Source organism: Cinclus cinclus, chromosome 3, assembly GCF_963662255.1.
Source record: "Cinclus cinclus chromosome 3, bCinCin1.1, whole genome shotgun sequence".
Classification (NCBI taxonomy): Eukaryota; Metazoa; Chordata; class Aves; order Passeriformes; family Cinclidae; genus Cinclus; species Cinclus cinclus.
In genome coordinates, this window is record NC_085048.1 from 44,518,165 (window position 1) to 44,531,356 (window position 13,192).

Genomic DNA, 13,192 nt, shown 5'->3' on the forward strand with positions numbered 1-13,192 from the left:
GCTCTTCATTCTTTTAACTGTATAATTGCACAATCACCAGATGGCAGTGTTATACATAATCTTGCTAGATGCTTTTTGTGGGAATAAAGTCTATACCTCATTTCTTCATTCTTCCACAATGGAGTTTTTGCAGAAGTCATACAATACAAGAATAAAAATGTTTGTAATAATTTTTTCCTTAACAGAGGACATGAAGACAGGATCATATTTAATTAATTTTTTGTTGTTTAATCTAACAGTCTGCTAATATTTATACAAAAACATAGTAATGCTTATTGAAGAAGCAAGATTTTTGAAGAGTTGCTGTCAAGACTTAATAAGTACTTTGTGTTCCTTAATTGAAAAGAACTTAAATGTCTTCTCCTTTAAAAACAGTATTTGTCAGCAGTGAAATTTTCTATTTGGGTGAATTTGATTTTTCTTATGGCAACATAAGTGTTAGGGCTGGTGGGGATTGCTAAAGACAATTGTTATGCATTTCTCCTTGAAACATAGGGTCTGTTTGAAGCAGTCACAGTATCTCTAGAACTGAACTGCTGTCTGGCTAGCTTCTATAATCTTTCAAACTGTACTCGTCAAATTTCAGTGGCACATTAACTGTGTTTTGTGGATGTATAATTCTATGAAGTGCTGAATGCTGTTTTCCTGCACATTTGAATGTATATGTTATTTTGCATGGCTTTTCCTTTCCAACTTGTCTTTGTCTGAGGATGGCTCTTGATAGAATTTACTCTTAGAGGATTTTGAACCTTCTAACTGTATCAGGGATTTAAAAATTTTACTTTCTTTTTGGAGACCTCTTTTTGTACCATTGTCTGTTGATAATTTTTTTCCATTATCCAGTATGTAAGTCTCTTTGCTGCAGTGAAAGGTATTGTCTGGGTTTGAACAACACTTTTAATATGTAGCTCATCCTTCATTTCCTTTATTGTCTCTACTGATGCTTAGCTAGAATTCAACAAATATCATCCTAGGCTGACTGTGAACATCTTGTATGTAAACACTGAATGGACTCTCCTGTCTCTATTCCATGTGACAGGAATTTTTCTACCAAAACTTCTGAAAAGCAAAGTATTTGATCAGAATATATTTATTAAAATATATCTCCAGCATTGTGTTGACTTTTTGAAGCATCATGACTTGAGAAGGAATGTTCATCTGGAAATTTTTTTGCCGTTGTTCAGTTAAAATAATAGAAAACTCCAGGTGTCTTCTTAAAATATGAGTGATATGAAGCAAATGGCTTCTGTAGGTTCATATTCTCTGTATTATGAATATAGTATAAATTACATTTTTAGTACTAAAGTTAAATTCATTCACATATTGCTTTATCACATTTTTTCCCCTCTATGCCTTGCTTCTCCATTTTGACATGTTGCATCTCCTGTTGCTCCATTATGGAACATCATGGGGCCGCTGAAGATTTGTACTCTGCTGTCAGATTTGTTGAAGTAGGATAACAAATTTGAAAGTTGCTGGCAAATGGACAGAATATGTATAGAGTCTTATGTGCAAAAGCTGAAAGACAACATCTTAATCTGCTGTTTGTTAAGAGTATTTCTTAAAAATTAGCAGTTACATATCACTGGATAAGCAGTCCTATTTAGTGATAAAATGCTTAATTTCTAGAGTTTTTTATGAGAAGAAACAATTTGAGCAGATAGTTTTTGTGCCTTATTAGATTATATTCAAACCCAAATTGAAGTTAATAACTTCACTCTGAATAAGAAAAAAATGAAGAATTCCCATATTCACATAAAATTGAATTCATTTTGTAGTAAATTCTGAATTAGATCAGAAATAACTTACATGTCATTGCCTGTCTGACCTTGTCATTTGAATAATCTTGCCTTGGAAGAGAACCAGAATATTTCAAAGTATGCAATAGGTGATGCATTTTGTACATCTACAAGTATTAGATTGTGCTTTAAGCTCCTTGAAATAGAACAGTATCATCTGAAAATATTTTGGTTTCTTCAAACAGACTTGAGCGCTTAAGCTTTTCATTTTTATATTGTTCAGGCAGTGAAGATTTCTCTTGATAAATTTTTAATTTTTAAATTTGAATAAATACGATTGTGTTTTAAAATAAATTAATTTTAGTTTGCAGTTTACAGGTATTATCAAAATACATATTAGTATTTTCAAGACTTAAATATAAACTTACAATATTTATTGAATAATTATGCGAAGAATTACTTTAACCATCACCTCATTCCAGTTGGTTCATGGATGTATACACGCAAGTTATTAAAGCATATGAAAGATCATGTGTCCCTCAAAGAAGGAGGTTACAGACAGGCAAAGACTAGTATCAATCTTACATTTTCAAGCAGTTATCCCAAATACACCACCTTGCTGCCTGCACGTTTCCTGTTGTTATGTACAGATATTATACATATAGTTAATATATATACTATATATATCTACAGAACGTTAGCGGGGCACGTAGAGTGCCCGTCGTGCTGTAGATGAGACCTGAGCTTTACGGAGTTTTCACAGCAGCGCGTTCTGCTGTGAGCAGCTGTGGTTAATGGATGTTCAAACGCTCCGTGTGCAGGTGACAGCCACTCTGCGCATCCTGGCCGAGTGTCCCCTGGCGCGGCGCCGGCTCAGCGACAGCGGTGCCGTCCCCGAGCTCTGCGCGGCGCTGGAGAAGCGCGGCAGCGACAAGGACGTGTGCATCTGGATTATCAGGGTGCTCAGGTACGTGTGAACACAGTTCGGCCTGCAGGCAGCTCCCTCTTCCTGCTCGAGTAACCTCAAAGGAGGCAGGACCAAGCGCTAAGAGTGGGAGATTCACACTGAACTCCTTCTTAAAAAGCTCTTGTGTAGCTATTAATGCTATTGTGTGCTATTGATACTTAGAGAGTTGTTTAATTGTAGCCGTACAAACTTGGATTCATCATCCCCATGAAAAATATTTTGTCGTATTGTGTCGGTCTTTGATCACACCGATTCTGATCCAGTTTTTTAAAGTATCATTGCTTATAAAACTGCATAAATTATTAGGTATTTATTAATCCTGGTCTAGGCCATGTTTGAAAAAAATTAATGAGAGAAATTACACAAGGAACTGTGTATTGTGAAATAAAATACACGAGAGAAAATGTGACCAGTGTTCATTGTTTTGAGCTGCTACAGAGTGTTTGAGGAGATTAATCCCTGGGATCAGGGCTTGAGTGTGCAGATGGAAGTGCTGAAAGAATCTCAGTTTTATGAGCAGCCGACGGCTGCTTCCCAAGTTGTGCTTTATGGAGGGAAATCAGTATGAGTTAGTCACCAAAAAGATCATTTTGTAGTCTGAATAGTTCCTCAGTCAAAAGTCTTCCAGTTACCAAGCATCAGCTTGCAATACTCGGTGCTAAATGGACTTGCAAACAATGTAAGTATTTTGAAGAAGTTGTGAAATTGGCTGTTGGTAATTTCAGGAGTAATTGGATTATAAGAACCGTTTATGAATGATACAAAGTGCTGGATGAAGTATTTGCCATTGCTGCTTTGTTACTGTGTTGAGTCATGTTGCCTGTGGCTCTGTGTTCAATGAGATTCTGTTAGGGACTTTTGTTCACCTCCTCCAAATTATCATTCACATTCTTCTTTATGGATGAGGTTGAATTGTGCTTTGAGCAGTGGCTACATAAAGGGCTATGTAGCAGTGGCTACATTCCTTCCTCCCCACAGCTGAAACCAGGCAAATTTGCTCTGCTGCTGTTTGTGCTACCCCAATTCCATGCTACCTTGTTCACATCTGTCTCTAGTTTTGTTCCTGAGAATGAGCTCTAGCAATGATTCCAGCACTTTGAACATATTTACTTCTTCTGAGGAGGGAGCATTTCTTTTACTTGGAAAATGCCATGAAAAGTGGGATAATGGGTTTGTAATTAAGTGTAATTGATAGTTACACTGTAATTCTGATAAGGACATTTATTTGATATAGAATTCAATATGGAGAAAAAATAACTTGCCTTACTTAAAGTTTCCTTCTGCTTCAATTTTTTTTTTCCTTAAGATTAGAACTGCATGCTCTAAGAATATAAATTAGCCATAAAATCAATTTAATTGCCTTCCTGGAAACTTCAGCCACAAAAAATACACTATGTAGTACAGACCTCAGGTTTGAATTTTGTTTTGTCTTCTTGTAATACAGAATGATTATTCTCTCAGTCAACTTTAGGCAGCTTCTTTGTAGGGAATATGTTCAATCTATTCAGATTATTCATTCAATAAGACTGTAAATCTTCCTGTAATTAATTGTAATTGAACATCAACACAGATCTTTTCTACTTCTTGACTACATGAGAAGTAGGATATTATCCTAGCTTGTTCTGTCACTGCATTTTTCTGGTGTGACCAAAGCATGTCCAGTTCCCAGTTTTGGCAGTGGTCAAGGTGAGCTGTGTAGGACTGGAGCAGCTGTTAGGAAATGTGCAGAGATAAATCATGCCTGCAAGGAAGCACATTCTCTGTATTTGCTGGTGAGAGATGTGTTCTCTTAGTGCTGTTGCTGGGCCCTACTGCATGTGCACTAGGAAGGGACCCCTTATTTCCTCTCATCTGACTTCCCACATCATCTTGAAATTCCAGTTCTCCTATTTAGCAGTAAGCAGTGCTGGTGTTAGCATACTGTGCCCATATAGCAAGCAGGTTGGGAAGCTCCTTATGTTTGCTTCTTCTCGTAGTTCACTGTGGCAAGGATAGCTAGGCTTCTGTTGTGCTCTTAATAACTGCACATGCCTCTGCTAGGAGTCAGAGTATTGGCATTCACTTCATTTGTTGGAAAATACAGCTCTGAGAGTCAAAAGCGACTTAATAAAAAATGTTTTGTGGAAAGAAGTCCTTTCATTCATTTATATTTTTTCTTTTTTAGCAAACTTTCTACCTACAATGACTTCTGTGCAGCTTTAGCTGACTGCTCCAGATGTTACATCTTATTTTTAGCCCTACTAAACAAGTACCAGAAGCAGCAGGTCAGTTTTTTTATCTCTTGATTTTTATATATTAATCCTCTGACGTATCTGTGTTATTGTGTATCAGCTTGTTTTCAGTGACCTACTTTTATGCATTTACCAAATAAAAATTTTAAATGGTTGATAGCATTTCTAAGGTAATGAAATAATTTAGGTTAAAAATTCAAAGCAATACAGAGGACAGTTGTTTAACTTGTCTGTCCATGTGTAGAAACAGTCCTTTGAGTACCTTTTTTTTTTTTTCCTAGTTTTAAGGAATATTTTTTTAAGCAAAAAACTATTTGAATATTTAATAGTAGGAAATTGTTGGGCTTTCTTATGTCCTGCTCACCTGCAAAAGTGTGGTTTTTCTAGTGCTAAGCGATATAAAAGCAGAGGATCATGTTCCTCGTGGTCATGTAAAAAGGGGAGATTTACTCAAATCCTTTGTGTTTGATTAGTCTGTGAGAGCACCAGGAAAGCCGTGACCCTTGTGACCAACCAGTCTGTCAGTGTCCCATTATGGAACCCTTCACTAAGCAATCCTACTGGATCTCTTCCACTGACTTATTCAGGGTCACACACCTAACAGAGAAAACCTCCTCTTGGGTCTCCTCCTTTACCCGCTGCGGGGCATGGGCAGTGCCCTTGAAGGACATTAACAGTTTGCAGAATAACATTGTTAATAGAATCGTGAAAGGTTAAGGTTTGAGACTTGCCAGTGATAGTATCAAACAGCAAAAGTATATTTAAAGCAATATACTAATTTAAAGCAATGTACTAACAAGCTCTAATCCCAAATAAAAGCTGACCTGAGACAATCATTCAGCCTGCAGAGATCACATTTCTTACACAGTAGGTGAGAGAGAAGACAGGCTCAGCTTGTCTGCTGATCCCAGAAGTTACAATGGAGTGTCCCCCATTTCTCCCCACTCTTAACTCATTTTTATACTATTTATTTATGTTTAGGTGAAACTTTAGTGGCTTTGGTCATACCTCTTAATCAGTGAGGGGTGGCTGTACTAAGGGGTGGACATCTCAGGATAATACCCGAGATAACCTTGGGATGGGGACATGCGTTAGTCCAAGCAGAATGATTTCATAACAGTTGCTGATTCAAGAGCAGGACATTTTCCTTTATCTCCCTTGGTTTTCAGCTGCTGTGGGGCTTATCAACTAGAAAGTACCACTGAGTTCTCTCTTCTGCAAGGGTTTCAACACAGTGCCTTGCCATGGTGTCTCCACTCTGCTCCACCCTCTGTTGAGTCCCCCTTAGATTGCATAGTGTGTGGGAGGTCAGATATGCTGACCATGTTTCATCCAGGGAGTACAACTGTATTTTTCCCTGTAACTTCCATACCATTATCTTTTTACCCCCAGTCATCTTCCCATGTTCTCTAAGTGCATAAGATATCGAAATGTATCTCTCCTTTACCAGAGAAAACCACATGCCTGGAGTACCACATTTGGAATGTTAATGTAGAAATAAACATTTAGACTTTGTCAAAATGCCTCACATCATGAAGTAAAATTCTGAGTATAGTTACTGCAACTTTACTAGATCACCAAGGGTGTTGCTCTGTTGTCCTGCTGTATGACAGTGATCTTTCTTACATTTACTGGAGCACCGGGTTCTCGGAGTTTGGTGCAGGATCCCAATCTTACAGACTGATGCATTGGTAGGAGTGGAGTGCCCTGTGTAGGGCAAATGACTCAGCTCTATTGCCAGGTAAGTTTTAAGAAGATAAAAATTTTCATCTAAAGCATAGATGTTCAAAGGTAGAACAAGGTTTCAAAATATACAATATTAAATTACATTAAGATCAGCCTTAAAACTAAGGAACTTTTCTTGTCTGTCCAGCGTCTAAACTTTAGTTTGAGATCATTTAGTTATCCTATGAAATTTGTCCCAGGGTTAGTAATTCTTGGAGATTTGTTGGAAGGAGTTCTTTTGTGCTGCTATCATTGAAGGGAGTTAATGAAGGTAACTAGATGAGCTATACTGAACAATATTCTTTCTCCTGCCAGATACAAAAATAATTTCTTCCTTTCCTGTGTACCAGCATCCCTGTTTTCTGTGATAATGCACATGGAAGAGGAACAAAGATTAAGTTGTTTCTCCTAGAGATCTGCTGATTAACTCTTCTGTAGCATATCTGTCAAGTATTTCTAGCTTCAGGCTGCTCTTGCATAGTTTAGTCTTCAAAGATACATTAGTAAAATACCATGTAAATACTATGTAAATAACGTGAAAAATGTCAAAGGCATTATATTTTCCTAGATTTATAGTTATTCTTCCTTGTGACCATTGTATTAAAAACTCAACAAATTATGGAACCAAGAATAAGGATCTTTAATTTAGTAACATCTTTCTCCTAAACTTCGTCTGTCTAGTACTCAGTATTTAGTATTCAGAATTTAGCTTCTTATTTGTCTATTAAGTGGTCCAAAAATACATCTTTCTTCACAAGGTTAGCGTTATGTTTTATGTTAAAATGTCAGTTGTTCTATCAAAATCCAAATGAGTAAAGAAGTAGCTTGTGTATTAAGAAAAACTTAACCTATTACATTGTGTTGATTGTATATGCAAGGTCTTCAGAATAATTATTTCTTACTGCAGTTTTGAAAAAAGTATGGAATTGTCAGTTGTCAGCTTAGTGAAGCCCTGCAGAAGCAAAAAGGACATAGATAATGTAATTCACCACTTTTCTGTAGTATATGACTTGAGCTGTGAGGAGTGCAGATGTTTTTCCTGAGGTGTAGTTGGCACTGCTAATCTTTTTTTTAAAATGCTGACAGCTAGTGAGTTACAGTATGAGTTGGTATATGTTGAAAAGAAATGAAGTAACAGCAGTATAGTGAGTACAATTGTCTGCTGCGGGAAGAATCAAAGAGAAGGAAAAATCATCATCATTAAAGCATTAATAATCTTCAGGACTAAAAACTGATATGTGAAGAAAGGAAGTGTGTGTGTGTCTGTGTGTGTGTTTTTCTGAGTTTTCAGGTTTCAAATTTTGTGGGATCAGGTTTTTTGCTGGCAGTCATAGCAGCTAGAAACATACAGGGGGGAAAAAATAGAGGAAGAGCAGCATTCAGACTTTCTCAAGGGCTATCATAACTGTGACTTTAAAGTATTAAATACTGTGAAAATAAAAATGGTAGCACTGGAAGTAGGATTAATGACTTGCACCCACACCGCATACTGAATTCCACAGTTTCAACCCAAATAATCTCTGTTCTTTGCTCCACACTGCAGTTACAGCTCTTTTCCCTTTTTTTTCTCAGCTCATTTTCTCTCTTGAGTGAAAGAGTCAGAAGGAATGGAAGAGTAATGATTCAACTCTGTGAGACCGACTTTTAGGGAAATTGAATTGGCAAGACTTGATAATACCACATGTCATAGGTAGGGAATACAGAAGACTGGAAAAGCTGAATCTTCAGGATAGGACTGGGGAAGTCAGCTGGGCTTTTACACACATCTGAAGTATGTGTTCATGGTTGGCTTTGGACATGGTGTGGAGTAACAAAATAAAGTCGTGGTTGGCACCTGCTGTCAAGACTGTCAGAAGTGTTTGTGTAGAGCCTCTGTCTTGCAGGATAAGCTTTGCATGATTCTGTTTCTAGTCAGCATTGTAGACTTTTGCCCATCTCAAGAAATCTGGAGCAGCAGGGCTCTGTTCCGCTTTCCCACATCATTATCATCTCTAAGCTTTCCAGATAAACTGCATAAAGAGTGACTTCCTTGGGCTGTGGCTAATGTCACAAGTCACAGGCAGGCCATGCTTTTGGAACAGGGACATTGCCTAAATAGGACAGTAGCTTCTGTCAATAAGTCAGGCACTACCTGAGCTCAGGTGGCATTTTGGAGCCCTGCCAGCTTCCGTGTAATGTTTTATCACTTATGAGTCTGTTTTCAATCCTAAGAGCACAAACACAGGGTGCGATACTGAAAATTGTATAGAAGCAATCTTATGCCTGTGGTATGGAAAGGTCCCCTTAGCTTTACTATATCCTAATTTTGACACTGGGGAAGCATTTAAGAATCTGACATCACTGGATGCAGTAATTGCCTATTCAGCAAAATAGTAATTACATTGGATCACATGAACAGTTCATCCAGTCTGCTCTTGACACTCGGCAATGGTGACATTCAGATATCTAGAGAACAGTAAAAATGGAGTAGGCATGTATGATCTTTCCTGTGTGTACTTACCAGACTTCCAACTCTTTCCAGTTTGGAAACACTCTCAGCCAGCTGTGTATGAAATAAACCTCAGCTCACTTATTTTCTGTGAAATGCTACAGTCTCTCTTCTACCCCATATAAACTTTTAACATGTTAAAGTTGGCAAGGAGTTGCATAGCAAACAATTTCTATTGCATATTTTGAATTTGGCCTTTCCTGTCTTTATTTGATGCCTTCTGGTTTTTGTATTGCAAATGTGGTGAAGCCTTTAGCCTACCCTCTTCAAGTTATCTCTTTTCCATGTTGAGGAATCCTTGCTTACTTAGCTCTTTCTGATGGAGAGATTGTTCCATGCCATGGTGTATCCATGTTGCTTTTCTCATAACATTTTCCAATCCTGGCTCCTGTCTCCTTTTTTGGGAGGAGGAAACCAGAACACAGCACTTAAGATGTGTCCATATCATAGATTTACATGCCTGCATAAATTTATTTCCCAATAATTCCCAGTATATATTTTATTTACTTTCTTGATCTGTGATCATTAAACTCTGCCATTAACTCCAAGATTACACTATAGGTGGTTACAGTTGGTTCAAAGGCTTTGATTTTATACATGAAGATATGTTTGCTCTGTTATTTTCCATGGGTCCTTTGATGTTTAAATTCATGCATTTAAGTTTCATCTGCTATTTCATTATCAACAGACTACAATTCTTTTTCTGCTCTTCAGTCAGTCTTCATCTTTGGTACTTCGAAGATCATAGTGAAATCAGTACATCCTTCCATATCACTGTTGCTGCCCCTTTTCTGTGTTTATGGATAAATTGAATACAACAGATCCTGGCACAAAACCTTGGGAATTCCACTGGTCATCTTCCACCATTGCAGAAACTGCTAATTACTCGGTTTTACATCCTCAATCATTTCACTAGAATTTTGGTGAGTTACTTTGTTAAAAGTCTCCTGGAAAGTCACGTGGGTGGTATCAGATGGATCTTTTTTATGCATGTTTGTTAATCCCTTTGAAGAACTCAGTAAATGTGTAAGTCAGAAATTAAAAGTCTTAAAACTGATCGTGGTTATCCACTCTTTTTTTTTTTTTTTTTTTTTTTGTTCTTTTCTTTTTTGTGGTTCCTACTAATTTATCTGCTCCAGACACCAGATTTGATTCTCACTTGGAATCTTTTCATGTTTGAATATTTGTTACAGTTTTAGGAGGTTGCATAGTGCTGTAAGTAATTAAGCTATTTAATTAATTAGTTCTTTTAGAACTGTTGGATAATTATCCAGTCCTGGTGATTGGTTACTCTTTGTTTTGTCAGTTTGTTCCTTAAAGTTGTTTGTGATTGCATCAGTTTTGGACAGATGGCTCTGATGAGCCTTCCCTGGAGAATGCTGTCACATTGAGATTTTCCAGTTGCTTCCAGAGTGGGCATGAATCAATGCAAAGAACTCATTTAGCTTCTCTGCAATGAAATTTTCTTTTCTCAGTGTTCCTGTTTTATCCTGATCATCAATTAGTTTTGCAGATTCTGGCAAACTTCCCAGTCCTGATAAGTTTGAAAAGATTTGTTATTATTTTTGCATCTCTTGCATCAGCTAGAAGAACTGCAGTCATTTTCAATTACATTTTGCACACTGCTTTACCTGGTTGAGTTAGCAATCAGTTTGTCAGATTTATTAAATGAAGAAATGTTGCCTTTTCATCCTCTCTAAGGACTTGTCCACATTTATCAGGTTCACTCCGCCTGGTTCCGCCCGCTTCCTTCCCAAATACGTCTACCAGGTAGTGGCTCCCAAATCAGCTTACTGTCTTCTGTGAGCAAGCAGGCTTTTGCTTGTGAGACTTGGTCTTGTCTCCCCAAAGGAAAAAAACCTTGTTTCAGGGCTGCTGAATGTTCTTTTTGCTCTTAGGAGTACTGCCGTGGGGAAGGCTGCCACAGGTGAGGTCTGTAACTGCAGGGAATTTTCCTACTGTGTTTCTGGCTTTATTGATGAGGCAAAGGCTTCTCTGCATGCTGTGACTGGTCTGTCTGGCTGGTACTTTGGTTTGGTTTATGGATAGCACTGTGATGAGCTCCCAGCAACCCACCATCTGTCTGTTTCAGTCAGTCATAAAACATAAGTCATGTAATGCCCAAAAGCAACCACAGGCTCTTCCTTATACAGTGTAGTGCTGCACCTGTGTTTAGTTCAGGTACATGTTTGCCTTTTAAATACTTTGAGAGTGTTTACTGGCATTCTGCTTAGTGCCATCACAGCCTTGTGAGATGTCAAAGGGGTTTTTTATTAACACTGTTATTGGGAGCAACGGTGTGTTCCTGTGTCTACTGTTTGCTTCTAAATAAATGGTTATCCGTGATGATCCAAATGTTCTTTGTGTTTTGGTTACTCACTTTTTCCTCTGTGTCATCTCTCATTTGGGCTAAGGACAGTTCTTTGTGTGACAGCATGATACACCATGTCAGAGAACTGATCCAGCTTTCCAATAACCCTAAAACTGGGAAAAAGAGCCCCAGCCCTTTTATGGTTATCATCTGCATTGCTTTCCTGTCTAGTTTGTTGAACAGCCACACAAATGCTTCCTTGATCACAAATACTGAGGCAGCAATGTGGGAGAGGAAAGAAACTGTATGGGAAGGAGACTGAGTGCTGCATATGCCACTGCTTGTGCTGAAATGCTTGTCAAGGCAACCTTACAAAGAACTTGCATTGATAATGTGGTTCTTTTCTCCTACATTTACTAATACATATTTTCAGTTGTATTCCCCCTCAGTGTAGCCCAACATTATAATAGTACCTAGGACAATTTAAAAAAGGGAATTTATCATTAAAGGAATTGATTATTAACGAAAAAAAATTTCTCCAGTGTTTTGTGTGTGTACTTACGTATTCATAACTGATTAATCATTCTGTCTGAATTTGCTTTTTTTTTTCCCCAAGAAGGAAGTTGCAATTCTAGGATAGATATTCTGACAACTCTGAAGGAATTCCTGGTGATAAATGTGAGTAACTGCAGAAGGTCACTCTTTCCCTGCAGTATGACTTCTGACAGTGTGATAAACTGAAAAGTATATGTGTCTTCCTAATGCTTTAGTTGTGATTTTATTTTTTTTTTTTGCTGAAAGAAAAAGCAAAAATGTTAAGAAAAGTGCAGAATATTTGATTTGTACACTGAGTATAAAATTACCAGAAATGCAGTGTTCAAAGTTTCTAATGAACCAGTCTTCATTGGCATGTATCATATAGAAACCTGCTGTTCTGATATATCAAAAGATACAAGTGAATGTATGTAATTACTAGATAGGTAAAAAATGGAATATAAATAATAACAGTGAGAAAATACTGCTTGGTGAGGCACACTCTTATTAAAATATGTTATTATAGTTTTTGATTCCATTTTTTCTAAACGATGCTGAAAGCTTGGAAACACTTCTAAAAAAAACTAGAAGAATTATTAGAGTTAAAATGCCCCAAGGAAATTAATTTATCCATGACAAAGGCAAGACCATTAGCAAGCTGCCTATTAATAGAAGCTGCACAAGGAAGACTTTTCTGTTAGTAGACCAGTCTTCAATCTAGAAAAAAAAAAAAGCTGATAAGAAATAGGGACTAAAGCTGTTCAAATTTAAAGTAGTGATAGTTATAAAGATTTTAACCAAAGAGATCAGCAGTTATTGGAGCAATACCATGGAAGATATGGTTTTCAACTTTTTTTTCCAATTAATTTAATTTCAAAAATATCTTTTTTTAGAGAACCTACACAGCTTTTCATTTAATATTGTTCTGGTGGCAGCATGCTTGCTTTTCTTCTGTACCTTTCCCAGGTTTCCAGGTGTCCACAAATCTAAGCAGAAGTTCTTGATTGCTGAAATTCACTAAGTGCAGATGAACCCTTTTTAGAAAAGCTTAGCTGGACAGATATCTTGGTTTGAAAGACAGGTGTTTGCTAAGGAAAGCAGAAGCTTCCCCTTGGACTGAAAAAAAAATGTGATTCTTCCGATTATTATAATTTTGGAATTAAGAGAGCTCTCAGGCAAAGATATGGGGGTAGGAAT

At 37.3% G+C, this 13,192-nt stretch overlaps 1 protein-coding gene across 1 annotated transcript in view; it reads left to right on the forward strand.

Annotated features, from left to right (window-relative positions):
- The window catches only part of ARMC2 (armadillo repeat containing 2), a 59,061-nt gene that overhangs the window by 29,539 nt on the left and 16,330 nt on the right, over window positions 1–13,192 (forward strand). Inside the window, exons 11-12 of the mRNA XM_062488723.1 lie at window positions 2,561–2,706; window positions 4,871–4,970. Coding sequence (XP_062344707.1) covers window positions 2,561–2,706; window positions 4,871–4,970 — 246 coding nt within the window. The remainder of the gene's footprint in view (window positions 1–2,560; window positions 2,707–4,870; window positions 4,971–13,192) is intronic.